Here is an 18727-nt window from a genome sequence, read left to right as displayed (position 1 = left end):
CTTTTACCCATTACTGGGCATGGATTACAAAGCTAAACTATTAGGGGTGCACCTATTGAAATATTCTGGCCGATAACTGATTTTTAAAAAGCCTGACCTGCTGATTCAGATTTTGGCCGACACCATTTTTTTTTTTATAACTCACAGCTGAACCTTCAATGCTTGAATCTTATTTTATTCAAAAAGAAAAACACAGCAGTATTTTTCTTTAACAAATAAAGGAAATTACAATGTCTGAGGTAGTTAAAAAATATTGAACTTAAAATAAATAGCAACAATTTACAGGACAAACTAACAAAAGATCTGCAACCATAAATAAAGTGTCCTGAGTGTTTGGTTTCGTTATAGTGCAACGAGAACAAATGCCCAATGCAGCAGCTTTGTGGCTCTCCTTTGCTCTCCTTTAACAGTTTAAAAGTTCCACACTGACGACATGACTGGTTGAGCTCAGTCATGCAGAAGTACGTGCAGAAGCACTTTCAGACCTTTGCAGAGGAAGACAAGATCTCTAGATAAGATGTAAAAGAATCGGCCGATCCCGCAAAATTAAGGAAATCGGCACAAAAAACTAGTGTTGTGTAAAATGTCAGTGGGCCAGACGAGGGAACTGGACCATTAACCCATTGAAGCCTGGAAAGCATTTACGTCGTTTTGTAGTATTTGTATAAGCTCTCAAATACTTTTTGAATTTCATTTCTATCTGCTACAGAGGCTGAAAAATCAATTATTTAGTAGAAGCGTTGACACTTCTGTTGAATTTCCAGAAAAACTTCAGGTTTTAGGGCTTATTTTAAAATCGCCCAGAGGTTTTACAGGAAGTTTTAGGCGTCAATGGGTTAATAAATCAATATATGCACCAATTCTCTGCCAAAATACTTGATACAACATGCAGGGGTAGAAAATGATCAGAGTTTGATGCTGTAGAGTTTTTATCTTACACAGAGGACAATAAACTGGACAGAAGCAGACTGAAAACTTCTTTGTTGGGCTGCACTTTGTTTACCATACAGCAGGGGTCTCAAACTGGCGGCCCGCGGGCCAATTGCGGCCCTCGTCACGATATTTTGTGGCCCCCACCTTGATATGAAAGTTTAATGTGAGTTTTATATGAATGGCACTTTACTGTGTTGTGTGTGGAAGGTCCCTTTAATTACTTTTTTGGGGGTAATTTTGTCTTTTTTAATAATTTTGTTTCTTTTTTGGTAATTGTGTGTCTTTTTTAAATAATTTTGTGACTTTTTTTAGTAATTTTTTTTTTCTGTCATTTTGTGTCTTTTTGGTCACTTTGTGTATTTTTTGGGTCATTTTGTGTATTTTTTTGGTCATTTTGTGTCTTTTTTTGGTCATTTTGTGTATTTTTTTGGTCATTTTGTGTATTTTTTTGGGTCATTTTGTGTATTTTTTTGGTCATTTTGTGTCTTTTTAACGTAATTTTTTAACGTAATGTAGTGTTTTTTCAGTCATTTTGGTTTTTTTTGTAATTTTGTGTCTTTTTTTGGTCATTTTGATACTGCCTCCAGTGGCCCCCAGGAAATTTGAGTTTGAGATCCCTGCTATAGATGGATATAGTCAGATTACAAGAGAAATACAGCAAGAATTTCAAGCATTTACAAGCACTTTATCCAAAATCCTTGAAGCACTTTTTATTTTATTAACATTTAAATTCAAGCATTTTCAAGGATTTCAAACATCCGTACCAACCCTGAATAATGTTCCCTGACTTATGACTTATCCTTCCATTCATATCAGCTCCTGATTGGTTATTATATTCCATTAGGCGAGCTGAGCCTTCCCCGTGTCTCACAAGCACCATATGGACCACAGATTCAATATTACAACCATAACTTGTTTGTTCACATTCAACAGCAGGTAATATGATCCTGGGTGTGATGATTAAACATAATAAAGTCTCTTTCATATTCCCGTGTTATGGTCGGATGCCAGCCCCACATCCTGGTTCTCCTGCAGCTGAGTACACAGAGTGTCTGTTTATAATGTTCCTGCAGCCGGAGTCTTACTGCTACATGCACCAATACACGTCTTCATTTTTACATTGAACATATTAAACTTAACAGTATTCTTCTATATTATTGTCTACATTTTCCAACCAGAATCTGCAGTTTACAGAATAAACAGTGCAGTTCTGCAGAAATCTTTAAAATGTCAAAAGTTTTTGGAACATAAATCACAGCATGGATTTTTCTACGGCGTTCCTAAAGGTCTTGGTGTCTTTAAACCCTCTATGGTTCGCTGTTGCCCCATTTTTTTCCTGTCAAATTTATACAATGTATGTTTTTGAGTGATGCAATGCTTTAAAAAAAGAGGGAAGAGTATAGGGAACCAATAGCAATGCTTTAGTAGGTCACATGACCTCCAGGAGGTCATATTGAAACCTTTTTTTGCAGGTTTTTCCAAAGGAAACAGCTTTGCCATTTTGCGCCACAAAAAAACCACTAAAAACATCAAAACGTCATTTCCCTTTTCCATCTGGAAAAAAAAATATTGCTACTCCAGACAAGAAACCAGTTAAAAAGGTTCCTTTTATGATTTTTTTTTTTAATTTAAAATGTTATGTATTGTTCCCTGTTGAAGCTACTGAATCTTTTACACATGTTTATGAAATAAATTATGTTCAAATTGAGAAAAAAAAAAAGAAGTCATTTTTCACTTGTGTACCGTTATGGTACAAACCCCAAAAACTTCCACAAAAAAAATAAATTATATATATATATATATATATATATATATATATAATTTCTTCAGATTGTATGTATTTAGTCTGTTTTTTAAGACAAAAAAACCCACTCCAAACATTTTTTTACCTAAAAGGCATCATAATTCGTACCATACAGGGATAATTTGGTATTTTAGAGGGATTTTTGAACATTTCTATCAATTCTTGAGTGTTATAAAAAGGTTAAATAAGCACTAAATCTGTGTGACAAACAGTACCAACACAAAAATTGGTGCAACAGTTTATGAGCCATAATTGAGCAAGAGAATGAGCATCATATGCTTCCATCATAATAGTCTAAATCCAGCCGGTTTCAAGCCGGTGTCCTTACCTTGACGTCGTCGTGGACCTGGTCTCCTGGCTCGCTGCTGTGCAGGTAGAACTGCAGCGAGTTCCTCTTGACGTCCTTGATGATCTCCACCAGGCTGTTGAAGACCTCCGGCTGCAGCTGGCTGATCAGGGAGCTCAGGGCGTTGGCCGGGGGGGCGGCCCCGGGGCCGGACGCAGGGGCCAGACCGGAGGCCGGGTCGGAGGGACTCAACGGTTCTGTGGCCCCCGACAGGGCCCCCGTACTGTTAGACAGACTGCCCCCGGCCTCTAAAGCAGGGGGGCAGAGAGGCGTCCTGGAAGTGCTGCTGTCTTGTGTTAGCTTGCTGCTGCTAGCGGCGGTTCTACTGCTGTCTGCAGGGAGAAGCTGCTGCCGGGTCGAGTGCGACTGAGGGGATTTATTAGATTTATTATTAGCAGCAGAGCTGAGGAGAGAAGTGCTGCTAGACGCAGAGGTAGTAACAGAAACGGTGGCTTGAGACTTCTGACGTTCAGGAAACTGTTTGGTGATAGAAAAAGGTTGAAAGCCTTCACTTCCTCTGGAGGGAGCAGGGCTCAAGAGTTCATCAGAGGGACCTTCCTCCTCTCTGCCCGTCGAGACGTTAGCGGCTCTGATGCTCGACACAAAGTCACTAACTTTACTGGCCAACATGGCGTCAGCCTCCGGCCGGCTGCTGCCGGGCTGCTGCTGGCTCGGCCAGCCGTCGTCCAGCTCCGTCATCATGGAGCTGATGCCGCTCTGCAGAGAGCTGACGTAGTCCTGCACCGGGGGGCTGGGGTTGTAGAAGGACACGTACTGGGAGAACTGGGATATGGGGACGTGTGGGAGTGTGTGCGGAGGCGCGGGGGTCTCGGTGGTGGAGGTGGAGTGAGGCGACTGGGGGATGCTGTAATGGATGCTCTGCTCCTGCAGGAGGAGCTGGATCTCAGAGAAGAAGTCACCTAGGTGTTTGTCCACAATGTTGTCAAGGCAAGAAGGAGGTAAGGAGGCGGAGGGAGGAAACAAGGAGGAGGAGGGAGGAAACAAGGAGGTGGAGGGAGGAAACAAGGAGGCGTTCTGTTCCTCGTCACTTGTTACAATATGCATCCTTTCCTCCTCCTCCTCCTCCTCTTTTTTACCCTCATCAGTCCCTTCCTCCTCTTTCTCAAACAGCTGAGTTTCTTTTTCCTGCTCCAAAAGTTTTGACTGCACCTCCTTCACCTCCCCCTGTTTCTGCTCCTCAGTGGGAGGAGGGGAGGAGTCCGCTGTCCTCTCTGGAGGGACAGACAGACGGGTGGACGGATCTTCATTCTTCTCTTCTTCCCTCTGAGGTTTCTCCTCTCCGTCTTTGGACGATGCTGCAGGAGGCAAAATAAAAAGGAGGTTCATACCGAGTAAAGGAACTGTAGAACCAGTGGAGGTTCTAGACAGGAGCCTCCAGGGGCCACTGCCTCTGTGAAGAACCCCTTGGCCCCTGCTGTGGCCCCTGTGTCAAATTAATAATAAAACGATCAATTTGTAAAGATGAGAGACGGAACAATTCTTCCCCATTTTTTTGCTCAAACAATATCTCATTGTACTCCAAATGAACCCAGAATATGTACAATAGTTTAACTGTGGAATAAAAGCTTGTGTGTGTGTGTATATATATATATATATATATATATATACATACACACACACAAGCTTCATTTTTGTTGTTATTATTATATTTGTCTAAACACATGAACCTTTAGTTGTACCAGACATTAAAATGAACAAGAAATTGAAGAAAACAAGGTGGTCTAATCATTTTTTCCATGACTGCATGTTTACTTCTCTCAGGCAGCAATAAAATGTTCAGATGTTTAAACCTGCTGTGCAGAACTTTTGTGTCCCCAGGAGCTCTCATCAAGTAATCCTGTGCAAATAACCATAACCAAATTACCACCTGCCCTCGTTGCTCCAGACACCATGACTCTGGTAAACTGCTCAATAAGGAGAGCTTTTTCTGGTGTTAATGGGTTAAATCCTTAAAACTTTTTTTTACTAGGACTTGAATTTAACGTACAGTCCAGGAAAAAGTATTAGACCATTGTTTTCTTCAGTTTCTTGTTAATTTTAATGTCTGGTACAACTAAAGGTTCATTTGTTTGGACAAATATAATGATAACAACAAAAATAGCAGACACGATTTTAATTTAAGAGCAGATATCTAGACATTTACCATGGCTTTATTGATCATTATCAATAAAACCATTGAAAATGTCTAGATATCAGCTGAGAGAGGACCTAGGACTGAGCCCTGAGGAACACCTTCAACCAATTTTGTTATTGATAATAGACAAAATAATTATCAAGAAAACCATGAATGGTAAATGGGGTGCACTTATATAGTACTTTTATCCAAAGCGCACACCGCCCAAAAAATGGCTAGTTTTTAGCCGAGAGAGGATCTAGGACTGAGCCCTGAGGAACACCTTCGACCGATTTTGTTTATTGATGATAAACAAAATCATTATCAATAAAACCATGTTAAATGTCTAGATATCAGCTCTTAAATTAAACTCTAACAGCTATTTTTGTTGTTTTCATTATATTTGTCCAAACAAATGAACCTTCAGGACTTAAATATACAGTCATGGAAAAAATTATAAGTCCTACCTGTGATACGGCAGTTTAAACTGTGGGTGGCATTTTAGTCGAACATTAAGTGAACAGATGCAACAACGTGTGGGCGAGGTTACCTGTTAACCCCCTGGAGGTTGCCGTGGCCAACGGCTCCTCGTTAGCACCGTTGTGCATGTCAGACGTGCCGGGCTCATAAGGCTCGATGGACCTTCTCCGGGAGGTGGAGGGGGGGCGGCCGGGCGGCGGGGACGGGCATCGGGGGGGAGAGGGGGGGGGACTGGGCTCCGGGGAAGGGCACTGGGACGGGGACTGGGGAGGGCTGGGCTCTGGGGACGGGCACTGGGAGGGGGAGGCGGGAGGGCTGGGGCAGGGCGAGGGGGGAGGGCTTCGCTCCGGAGACGGGGTGGGACTCGTCCTCCGAGGTTTGGTTGCTGCGGTGATGCTGGTTGCCGTGGCGAGGTGGTGGAAACGAGGGTCCTGAGGGATGTTCCTGTCTCTCTGGGTGTACCTCTGCTCACACACACCTGCAGACACAGTTTACTGTTCATTTTTCACTCTGGTCACTTCAGTATACATGTACATCTCCAAAAATTTGAATATTGTGGAAAAGTTCAGTATTTTTTGTCGATCATGGCCCCAAATCACCACTGACCCAGGACAATCATATTCAACTTCTGATCAATATTCTAATTTTCTGAGACACTGAGTTTGGTGTTTTCATTATCTCTAAACCAGAATCATCAAAATTACAAGAAAAACAGGCTTGAAATATTTTACTCTATGTGTAATGAATCTATACAATGTATGAGTTTCACTTTCTGAAATAACTGACAAAAAACATTTAACTTTTTCACAATATTCTAATTTTTTGAGATGTACCTGTAGAAACATACTGCGAAATATTCTGTAAAAGATTTAGAACTCTAGATTTCACATCATATAGTCACATTTGGACCTGGAGTTTGAGTTCCGGCTGGTTCAAGTACAAAATGCATATTTGTTGCGTCTTAAAGGAACAGGTGATAAAACACTGTGGCTCTGTATTTTGGCTCTCTGAGTTTGGAAACAGTGGCTGTGAGGTGACAGACAGACCTGTAATGGGGATTAGGACCCACGGGATCTTCATCTCGTCCTCCTCCTCCTGTTCATGTCCTCCTGCTCTCCTCACCGGCTCTGCTGCTACTGCTCCTCCTCCTCCTCCCCCTCCACCACCTCCTCCTCCTCCACCTCTACCTGATGCTCCTTGGTGATTCATCTCCCCGCTGTGGGAGCCGGGACTGAAACCCTCCAAACTACTGACGCTGCCGGCCGTCTGCTCCTAGAAACACACAAAAACATCCTGTACCACATCTGCTTCTTCTCCTCTCTTTTAAAATGTGGCAAAAATTAAACTGAGGTCATTGTAACCCTGATGATTGTGTACTTTGTAGCCTCCACACTGCACTGACTTCTTTCTCTAAAGGTCAGGAGAGGTCTAACTGTTGCCTTACGCCCAGATGTTACTTTAAACCGAGAGTCTCTCCTCCATGGAGATAACTTATCTATCTATCTATCACCCCTGAGGCTGTGATATTGTTCTGTGTATCATCACGGCTTTGATTCAGTCGTAAGAATATAGATGATAAAACAAATCCTGAAGCTCAAACATCACACATATTTACTGTAAACCTGTCAGTTACCTCCAGCTCGTCCTGCTTCCTCAGATCGATGTCACAGTTGGTGGGCAGGCCCAGCTTGGTGGCCAGCCCATCGAACGGACACGACTCCCTCTGCACCTCCTCTTGCACCTCCCCGAGACTCTGGGTGGCTGTCCCACTGGCAGCCTGGGTGATGCCTGTCGTCGGAGAGGGAAACATTAAAGTTTTCAATCATAACCAAAGACTCCAGTTAGTGTTTGTGATCTAGCAGAAAGACCCAGTCACCTGTTAGCAGCCCGACAAGTTTAGCAGCGAGTTCAGATCCATCTTCCCTCAAATCAACGTCCTTCAAACCCACAGAGCCAATCACAGACGCAAAAGAGCCGGGGACTTGGCTTCCCTCGACTAGGAGCCGAAACCACAGAGAAAACATGTCAGTATGGAACACATCACCCACTGACTGCAAGACGGTAAAATAATAAGAGTAAACCATCTTTTAAGACTGAAAGCAAAGATAAAACAAGCTGTAAAGGAAAAGAAAATGTAAATAATAATGAGGAGAAGCTGTGAAACTGTGCTGAAGATGCATCAGTGCAACTTAAACAGATTCATAACTTCAAAAAGCTTCGATAGCTCGAGCTGTCACAAGTAATCTGTGACCTTAAAGATACATTTCCAACTCCACCCCAGACTTTTTAACCCAAACCTTTTACTTTTTGGTAAATGGGATAATTATTTGTTTTGTAACATGACAAAATGTTATCATTAGTGTTTCCATTACAGTCGAAGCAAATTCTGAACAGAAATCTTGAAATGTTGCATTAAAGAAAATATGTATTAAGGATGTGTTGGACCTCGCAGTGGGGCGTCAAATATGTTGGTGCCCCGTGTGAGGCAATTGATATCTGTAATCAGATACCAATTGCCTCACACGGGGCACCATTTATGCTGGGCCTCGCAACAGGGCGTCAAATATGTTGGGGCATCTGTAACCAGATACCCCAACATATTTGACGCCCCGTTGCGAGGCCCAACAGATGTTTCCATCAAGTTGTGAGTGTTCTCCTCACCTGGAGTATTGCTGAGTCGTCCTGGCTCCTGTGTTGCCTTCAGGAACTTCAGCGTCCTCTCTGCTGTCTCTTGCTCCATTTTTCTCTTCCTCCCTGGTGCCTTCACTCCACCTGCACCTCCTTCGACTCCTCCTCCTCCTCCAACTGCTCCTCCACCTGCACCTCCTTCTTCCCTCTTCACCTCATTCTCTGCATTCCTCTTACAGGTCAAAACCAGGTCCAGCAGCTGCTGCATCTGAGCGACAAAGGAAACACATTTCAGTTCACTCCGATGATAAAATAAAAGAATCTGTCCACTCTGTTTGGTTGCTCAGATGTTTGTTTTTTTACCTTTTGAGCGTTGGTCTGTCCTCCTGTATCGTTGCTGGTCGCCTCCTTCCCCGTCGCCGCTCCAGCGCTCCTCCTGTGCCTCTCCTCCTTCTGCTCCTCGGAGACACAGTGCGCCTCCACCAGCAGCCTGGCCCGGGCCACTGACAGCAGGTAGAGAGCCGGGCTGTACAGGTAAGAGCGCAGGTAGCCGTCCATATTGACTCGGTGGTGTTTGGGAGCAGGAAACAGCTTCCCTCCCTCGTCCAGAGTGGGGGAGTACTCTCCCATGGGGTACTGCCGAACCTGGAGAGCACAGACGGAAATATAACTTACCATATTTCCTCAAATAGTAGCCAGGCTTCTATTACTAAAAAATCAGTTTGGGACCTGGCTAATAATAGGGGCAGACTATTATTTGAAGGAGGCTTTTAAGAGTGTTTTACACAGCGCATTGTAGCCAGTTACCAGGATGTCAGCCATATTGGAAGTACTGGGATGTAAACAAACAATGAACAGCTGAATGTTCATTTGAAGCAGGATTTAAAATGTCTAAACGACTAAAAAGCCCAGAAGAACGTGCGTAAACGGCTGGACTTTACAGAGAATGACTAGGACAGCGGGAGAAACAACCATATTTACCTACAGTACTAACTCCTGTGGCCAAACTTCAAAATACAGAAATCTGTTACCCGTCAAATGATGTTTCCTGAATGGTGTTCTTTGTAGCATCACCTCCGCGGTTGGAGTTAAGATTTCAGTTTAAGGTTAGGCCTTGTAGAGAGAACTGTTTGGGGTTCAGGTAAACTTGGGATCATGTTAACAACTTAAAGGAGGACTGGTTGGGGTCAGGGGTCAGGTTGGTGCAGGTTAAGGTAAGGGGGGCACATATCAACGGGGGACAGACTTTGACATAACACCGGTAAGACACTGACTTATAAAAGAGGACGGCTTTTATTTACTAAAAATTGTTTTTACACCCGGTTACTAAATGAGGCCGGTCATTAATAGGGGCCCGGCTTTAAATTGAGGAAACACGGTATCTGCCGGGTCTATAGAAATGGTGGCATCATGAAAGAAACCTGGCATATAAAGGGTAATCATATAAAAAAATCAATTAGTGTTTGATATCAATAAATAGGTCAGATGTAGGGGCAAATGAATCAGTCCAATGAAAGTGGAATATCATAATGTATAATATTTTTTTATAGCGTGCTTTTTAGGATCGCTGAGCAGTACAAGTGTGCATAAAATGTGAACAGGCCCTGATGGTTTTAATGAATGAAAACAAATGTATATAGTTCTTACTTTGCCATCAGTCAGGCCGACGAGGTATTCCCGTGCCTGGCGCTCCACGCCGGCAGAAAGCTCGGGAGGAGGGTTGGCGCGCGCCTTGACCAGCGAATGGTGCAGTGCTGGAATAAAGTGGTTCAGCCGCGGCATCACCGCCTCCGAGGCTTCATGGGACGAGGACGGACACCTCAACGCTACAGAAGGAGAAACAAGAGGACATCTATATAAGCATCACAGCTTCAAGTTTTTACTGTTCGCCTCCACGGTTTATTCCTCTGTCGTTTCCGTCCTTTCTGCGGCTTTCGATAATGTTGACCACCAGATCCTCACCTCCACCTGGGAGTATCTGCTCAAGTCCTATCTCAAGGGCCGCACCTTTCGTGTAACACTCCCTCAAGGCTCTGTCCTTGGTTCGCTCCTTTTCTCGGTTTACACCAACTCCCTCGGCTCTCTCATCCACTCGCATGGCTTCTCCTATCATCGCTATGCCGACGACACCCAGCTAATCCTCTCATCTCCCCAGTCAAAAACACAGGCAGCAGCTCGTATCTCTGCATGTCTGGCCGACATCTCCCAGTGGATCCTCAAACTCAACCTGGGAAAGACTGAGCTACTTTACCTCCCAGGGAAGGGCTCTGACCTCTGACCTCCACATCACTGTCCAGAACACAGTGGTTGTCTCCACCGAGACGCTAAAAACCTTGGTGGGACTCTGGACATCCAACTGTCCCTTAACGCAAACATCACCGCCACCATCAGATCCTGCAGATTCTTGCTGCATAACATCAGGAGTATCAGCCCGTTTCTCACTCAGAAGGCAGCTCAGGTCCAGGTCCAGGTCCAGGTCCTGGTCCTGGTCCTGGTCATCTCAGGCCTGGACTACTGAAACTCCCTCATGGCAGGTCTGACTGCCAAAGCCATCCGACCTCTGCAACTCATCCAGAATGCAGCTGCTCGATTGGTCTTCAACCAACACCTCCTCCCTCCCTCCACTGGTAACCAGTGGCTGATACGCTTCAAGACTCTAGCTCTGGTCTACTCCGCTTTTGTGTCGGTGAAGAGTGAAATTCAAGTACTTTCAAGTTGGTTACCACAAAAGGAAATTGTGAAAAACTGAAAGATGTCCCTGTGTTACTCACTGGATTTGGACAAATCTCTGGACTCTGGGAAGACGAACAAAGCCTGAAGACTTCTCTTCCAGTTCTCTTCTCTCTCTGAAAACACAAAAAAACATCTTAGTTAGTCTTAGTGTTGGGAATTTCAGCCCTAAACACTTGATGGACGTATCTGAAAGTATAACTTCTGAAAAGAAAACAGTTTGTTCTCACTCTTAGGACATTATTTTAAGTAAAAAAAGAATCCACTGTGTGTAACATTTTAATCCACCAAATCTCTATTTCACTCTATTCTATTTATTACCATGTGCTGTGTTTTCCTCTGCTTAATTGTATATCAGTTGAAATATTTAAACATTTAAAACTCACACCAGTTGCACAGAGGCATCTGAGGTTAGTTACTAAATGTTGTGCTTAACTTTCTAATAACCACACAACTCATTCATTATTATCCTCTATGGAGAAATTAACTGGCAGAAAATCTGGCAAATAGGGGACACATTCTGAATGAAAACATAAAGTTCCTTCTTTTATACAAAGGAAATATAATGATAACAAAAATATCTGATAAGAGTTTAATTTAAGAGCCGATATCTAGACATTTAACATGGTTTTCTTGAAATTGATTTTGTTTATTATCAATAAACAAAATTGGTTTAAGGTGTTCCTCAGGGCTCAGTCTTAGGTCCTCTATCAACTGATATCTAGACATTTAACATGGTTTTATTGATAATGATTTTGGTTATTATCAAGAATGTTTCCATGACTGTAGATGTAAAAAACGATCAAAAAAATGACACAAAATGATTGAAATAGACACAAAATGACCAAAATGCTGATATCTAGACATTTAACATTGTTTTCTTGATAATAACCAAAATCATTATCAAGAAGACCATGAAAAATGTCTAGATATCAGCTGAGAGAGGACCTAAAACTGAGCCCTGAGGGACACCTTCAACCGATTTTGTTTATTGATAATAAACAAAATTATTATCAATAAAACCATGTTAAATGTCTAGATATCAGCTCTTAAATTAAACTCTTGTCAGCTATTTTTGTTGTTTCATTATATTTGTCCAAACAAATGAACCTTTAGTTGTACCAGACATTAAAATGAACAAGAAAATGAAGAAAACAAGGTGGTCTAATAATGTTTCCCATGATTTTTCCCCACCAGTCCCAGGTCCTACCAGCAGGAGTGGCCATCTGAACGCTGGACATCAGGAAGAGGAATCCTTTGTCTGTCAGTGGAGTCACCAGGACCTGAAGGGAGAACAGACATTTATTCTCTGATTATGTTTCATTTTCTTTCACCTTTCCGTTTTCAGGATGGCTGAAAAGTAATCGATCACTGAGCCTTTAAAAGCCCCACCCCCCATTAACACCTACGCCTGTCTGCAGTGGCATTTATTAAGTGATTAAAAAGGAAACTATTCTGATTTATCCACTGTGCACGGATTGATTTTAGTGAGTGAAACTGAAGGCGGACACTCGGGATGTCAAGTTTACCAATCTAAAGCAGAAGAGAATTCGTTTAATCTCATTTAAACTTTTAAGAAGATACTTATTTAATGCAATCAGTTCAGGTTAATGAAAAAACATCCTTTTATTTGTAATGTTTGACACACAAAGGGCTGATTCTCATCAACATGGTGCAGCTCATAGGGAAAATCCAAGAGCATTGAATACATATTTTTCTTTGACCCTTTATAACAAACAATCTAAAGTCACTGTTTAATATGAATTTATAATCTATTTTAAACATTTTAAGGTATTTTCTGACATATTTAGAGACACTGTGAGCAAAATTCATCACCATAACACATTTTTAAATAGAAATAAATTTTCCTTTTTCTTTGGCAAGCGCTTAAATATGCTCAAAGGTAGCAGGTATCACCAAAATGTATTTTATTAAAATATACACATATTCTAATGCAAACAATTCTATCATTACCGTAACATTTAACAATTTTTTCTCACCAATTTTCATTCAGATTTTGTTCTTTATACATTGTTAAAAACCATTATGTTTGATTATATTCTGTTAAATTATACATTTTAAACAAATGTGTATTTATCTTTATAAAGTTTATTAAACATTTATTGTATATTAGTGTGGGGAAACATGACGTTTTTATCTGGATGCAGTAACAGTAATGATTTTGTGAATCAAAATTATGTTTAAAAAATATAGAAAATATTATTTTAACAATGAAAATATGCCTCATTATGGCGATATTGTTCATTCATATAAAAGTAAAATATATTTAGTTTAATAGTGTATCTCCTTATAATCTTCACAGGCACAGCTTAGACTGACTTCATGACAACCACCCAAAGGGACTCACATGTGTTAGCAGTTCTGACCCGTGCATGTTCATACAACAGTTTAATGATGTTTATTGTCAATAAAGAACAAAGAAGCTCAAATTACAACTCAGGGAGACTTCATTCTCTGGTCAGGACGCCTTTACTTCACTATATCTTTACAAAAGGGGGCATGGCAAGGCTAAATTAAAATAACTTCATTGTTCTCCAATGCTGCACTGTAAAAAATAATCTGTTTAATTTACAGAAAAATACCGTCAGCTGTGGTTGCCAGAACTTTTAACACCGTAAAAATCACAGTGAGTGGGTTTTCTATTCTAAATTTAAATGTAAATATCAGCAAAAACTGTAATTTAGACTGAATATTCCCTTTATTTTTAGGGTGATTGATTCACACATCATGGTGTTTCTCCATCAATTTTGCATGAAAATGTTATATTTCTACAGCAAAACTGTGTGTTGTGTGAACTACATGATTATTTCTCGATAGTGCAGCTCAACACACTGATTTATGATATAATAGTAAAATAAACGCACCACTCTGTTCATCTCCAGCTCCTGCAGCAGCTTGGTCACGCTGGTGGTGGAGCGACTTCTGTCAGTCACCTCCAGCAGGCTGCAGCAGTGGCCCTCCTTCACAACTACACACACACAACACACACAAAACACACACAAAACACACTAAATATTAGTTCATTTATGCTTCAGTTAGTATTCACACAGAGGTGGTTTGTGTCCTGTCATGGTGTTCATGCAGTTTGAGAAATGCAGATGACAAGATAACAACAATTTGAAACACGTCACTAAAGTTTGAGCTAGGGATGCTCCGATATCGTTATTTTATATATATATATATATATATATATATATATATAAAAATAACGATATCGGAGTATCCCTAGTTCAAAGATCTAGATTTCCCTGCTACCAGACATTTTGAAATTTTGTTTAATGATTTGAAAAAAAAAAGTATTATGATGCATCAAAAGGGCATAGGAGAGTGGTCTCAAGTCGTTTGTACAGGCAATAAATATATATATATATATATATATTTTTTTTTTACACAAGACTGTTTTTCTCTGCGTGGCGTAAATTATATGAGACTGTTTTTCTGCTCTCATCATGAATGAAGCTGCAGCATGATTTCTCCGGTCCGGAATTTTTTCACAGTTTCCAAAAAAGATGTAAAACTCGCTGTTTGCAAGACATGCGACGCCAAAATTCCAAGAGGTGGTAACCAACAACGACAATTTAATACAACTAACCTTATCTGACATTCAACAACAGAATACGGCGAGTAGAGAAACAAGCCGAGCAAAACAAATCCCAACAAATAACAACAAAGCTTGTGGAATTGGCAGTAAACTGCATGCCTCTTTTTGTTTAAAATGATTATGAAGCCTTGTTTGCCTCACTTGGGGAGTAAGGCAGGTAAATGAACTAAATCTGATTTATTTTCATTTTATTTCATCTGTTGCTCTTGACAGTGCATGTCATGTTTACACCAATAAAAGGCTGATTGTGGTACATAAAGATCTGTATTGTATTTATTATTTATTTTAGAACAGTTATGGTTTAAACACTTTAGGTGGTTAACAAGGCTAGATGGTAAATACAGGACATTTTATCAGGATTATTATTAATCTCCCATTGTTTCTGTGATCGGTGATGGGATCGGCCCCCAAAAAAGCTGATTGGAGCATCCCTAGTTTTAACTGACTGAGTGCTATCATGCTGGTGTGTCTGGTGTTCTATCAGCTTCATGCTGGTGTGTCTGGTGTGTCTGTTCACCTTCCTGGCTGCTGGTGTAGAGGTTGTAGCAGAGCAGGTCGGAGGGCAGCAGCTGGGAAACCTCACTGAGCTTCATCAGACAACCGATCTCCAGCTTCTCAGGTCTGAAGGAGACACAGAATCACTTTAAAACCAGAGGACGACTTCTTTAACTGTGGTTAACTTCTACTGAAGAGTCAGTAACCGCTACAGCTTCCTACTAAATAATAGATTTTTCAGCCTCTGTAGCAGATAGAAATGAAATTCATAAAGTATCTGAGAGCTTATAGCTGTTATATATGAGCTCCCTCCGCTATAGTCGTCTTCACCATGATTTATAAGTTCTGGAAAAGTCCCATGATGCATTGCGACACTCCCACATGGATTCTGATGCATTTCATTGGCCAAGAGACCGAAAATAGGTGGAAAAAACTACAAATACTACAAAACGACGTATCCTCTTTCCGCTTTAATGGTAGAATAACACAACAGGTTTTAATGGTAGAAATGCGGCAATGCTTTCCCGCCTTAAATGGGTTAAAAAAAAAAACTAAAAACAAGCTGAGCAAATGTGTGAAACTAACTTCACACAGATTTTAAACTGGCAGAACAGAAGATCTGTACATCACCAAAGTTTCGAGGTGAAAACCAAATGTGAAATATGGTCACAATCTCCCCTTTAGTTCCTGAGTTATGTCACTGAAAATGGGCTGAAAAGCGTTTCTGGAGACATGATGATGTCACAGTGAAGTCGACCTTTTGGATGTGAAATGCCATCACTTGATTGCTGTAAGAATATTTGTCATAATTAAGAAATTAAGTCTGGAGTTATGGCTAAAACCTCGACCCCCAAAATCCAGAGAGTCCAAGTCTGTTTGTTCCTTCTGACTCTGATCATCTGTTCTTATCAACACTTCCTGCAGCTGCTTCATGAACAAACAACACTCAGAAGGTAATTCAGTGTGTATTTGCTGGGTTAAATTAGACAGAGTAACTTTGTTAACAGAGTATTTTTTCTCTTTAGATGCAGCACGACTTAGTGAGGGAGGAAAACCAACAAACCCCCCATTCCTCTGTAGTCATTTCATTTTACCTAATATATTTGATAAAATGTGTTAAATATTAATGCGTCCTTGATTTTGAGGCAGTTGTTTAAGTAACTTTAATATAAAAATGTTTGAGATAGAATCTACTTATTTTGATCACATTAAATATAATCTTTATGTGTCTGTAATTCTAAATCAAGAGAATTTTGAATGAATCCAACACAATAGAATTAGTCCGTTTTTAATTGACACTTAACACTTCCTGTTAAGTTGTTACCTCAACTTGTAACGTAGTTAGATTTAATAAATTAAATTGCGTGCAATCTGTTGCCTTTATTTTATTGAGTAGCTATTGTTGATCTTTTTTGTACTGGACACAGATGAGTCTGATGTGATGAGTCACTTCTGCTCCAGCAGGGAAACACAGGCTCATTCTGCTGCAGGATTATAAATTTGCTTAAAGAACGAGAGAAGTCAAATGAGCACTCACAGTCTGTGTGGCAGGATGGGAGGAGAGAAGGAGCGGAGGCAGACCTGGAAGAGGAGACGGTCCCCTTTCACCAGATCTCCAGACCAGACGGTGAACTGAGCACGCTCTGAGAGAGAAAAGGGTTGTTTAGTATTAGTAGAATAACACTTCATATGATGTGTTCCAGGGTGAACCATCTTATTTAAGGTGTGGTGTGATTGACAGGGGACTCACCTTTACTCCCCTCTGCTGATTGGCTGTTCAACCTGTCAGTCAAACACACAAAGAACAGATCAGATTAACCCTCTGGAGTCCACCAAAGTTTTGTGTGATTTTCGTCAATTTTTGTGTGTTTTTTGTGTGTTTTTATGTGTTTTTATGTGTTTTATGGGTGTGTTTAAGTGTGTTTATGTGTATTTTTGTGTGTTTTTTGTGTGTTTGTGTGTTTTATGTGTGTTTATGTGTGTTTATGTGTGTTTTTGGTGTGTTTTATGTGTGTTTTTTGTGTGTTTTATGTGTGTTTTATGTGTTTTCTTATGTGTTTTATGTGCATTTATGTGTGTTTATGTGTGTTTTTGTGTGTTTTTGTGTGTTTTATGTGTGTGTTTTTTGTGTGTTTTATGTGTGTTTTATGTGTGTTTTTGTGTATTTTTATGTATTTTTATGTGTCTTTTTTGTAATTTTTGGGGTGTTTTTTGTAATTTAAAAAAAGGGTTTTTTATGTGCTTTTGTGTGTTCTAAGTGTTTTTTTATGTGTTTTTGATGTGGGTCTTTGTAATTTTGTGTGTGTTTTTGTGTGTTTTTTTGTGTTGAAAATGTTGATCCAGTAAGTCAAAATGAAACATAATAATCAGGTCATATCTGTGAGGTTGTGCTGAAAACAATGATAGCAACATGACATGGTGAAAACTTTTTAACTGGTTTATATACAGACAGAATGAAAAGGAGTCAAAAACCGACAAAATAGCCCCAAACTCCAAAGAGTTAAGATGAATTACTTTATTAATCCCACAATGGGGAAATTCAACCTCTGCACATTTAACCCATCCTTTTTTTTTGTTTTTTTTTTTACAAACAAGTGAACACACCATGCAAGCTGCTCCCGGGGTCAAGTTACATATTCAGTGCAGAGATCAATATTATACCTGGTGCAGGATTTATTGTGCAGCCAGTTTCACATTAAATCTGCAGCCTCGTGTTTGGTTTGAGCCCGTTTGCACCAAGTTCTATATCATTTAAATGACTGAAAACTTTCTAACAAGTAATATTCACCCTCCAGATGCATTTGTTTCAACACAGAATGAAGAGAAACTATTGTTGCATGGTTAGACCTCGACCTGACACAGTGCTGTCTGTAGTAGAACCTGTTAATCCTCTTTAGTATACCGTATTTCCTCAAATAGTAGCCGGGGCTTCTATTAATAAAAAATCAGTTTGGGACCCGGCTAATGCTAGGGGCAGGCTATTATTTATAGGATTTCAGTTTAAGGTGAGGTCTTGTAGAGAGAACTGTTTGGGGTTCAGGTAAACTTGGGCTCATGTTAACAACTTAAAGGAGGACCGGTTGGGGTCAGGGGTCAGGTTGGTGCAAAAAAAAGATACAAAATGACAGAAAAAAAGCTAAATTCCTAAAAAAAAAAAGACAGAATTATTTAAAAAAAAAAAGACACAAAATTACAAAAAGAAACAAAATTACAAAAAAAGACACAAAATTACTAAAAAAAGACACAAAATGACCAAAAAAGACACAAAATTACAAAAAAGACACAAAATGACAAAAAAAAGACAAAAAATTACAAAAAAAAGGAAACAAAATGACCAAAAAAGCCAGAGAAAGGAGGACTGGTTGGGGTCAGGGGTCAGGGGTCAGGTTTAGGTAAGGGGGACACATATCGACGGGGGAACAGACTTTAACACCAGTAAGACACCCGGCTTATAAAAGAGGACGGCTTTTATTTACTAAAAATAGTTTTTACTCCCGGTTACTAAATGAGGCCGGTCATTAATAGGCCCAGCTTTAAACTGAGGAAATACGGTAC

General features: G+C 40.5%; 1 protein-coding gene across 1 annotated transcript in view; it reads right to left on the bottom strand.

Moving 5' to 3' along the window:
- Positions 1–18727, bottom strand: part of tasora (transcription activation suppressor a) — a 47744-nt gene that overhangs the window by 10663 nt on the left and 18354 nt on the right. Inside the window, exons 8-21 of the mRNA XM_059329476.1 lie at positions 16923–16954; positions 16710–16815; positions 15195–15298; positions 13941–14044; positions 12266–12338; positions 11097–11171; positions 9973–10151; positions 8689–8970; positions 8359–8593; positions 7574–7693; positions 7331–7485; positions 6744–6969; positions 5768–6175; positions 3066–4399 (exon numbers count right to left, since the gene is read on the bottom strand). Of these exons, the coding sequence (XP_059185459.1) occupies positions 3066–4399; positions 5768–6175; positions 6744–6969; positions 7331–7485; positions 7574–7693; positions 8359–8593; positions 8689–8970; positions 9973–10151; positions 11097–11171; positions 12266–12338; positions 13941–14044; positions 15195–15298; positions 16710–16815; positions 16923–16954 (3433 nt within the window). The remainder of the gene's footprint in view (positions 1–3065; positions 4400–5767; positions 6176–6743; positions 6970–7330; positions 7486–7573; positions 7694–8358; positions 8594–8688; positions 8971–9972; positions 10152–11096; positions 11172–12265; positions 12339–13940; positions 14045–15194; positions 15299–16709; positions 16816–16922; positions 16955–18727) is intronic.

Source organism: Centropristis striata, chromosome 3, assembly GCF_030273125.1.
Source record: "Centropristis striata isolate RG_2023a ecotype Rhode Island chromosome 3, C.striata_1.0, whole genome shotgun sequence".
Taxonomy (NCBI): domain Eukaryota; kingdom Metazoa; phylum Chordata; class Actinopteri; order Perciformes; family Serranidae; genus Centropristis; species Centropristis striata.
This window is presented reverse-complemented; position numbering and strand designations above follow the sequence as displayed.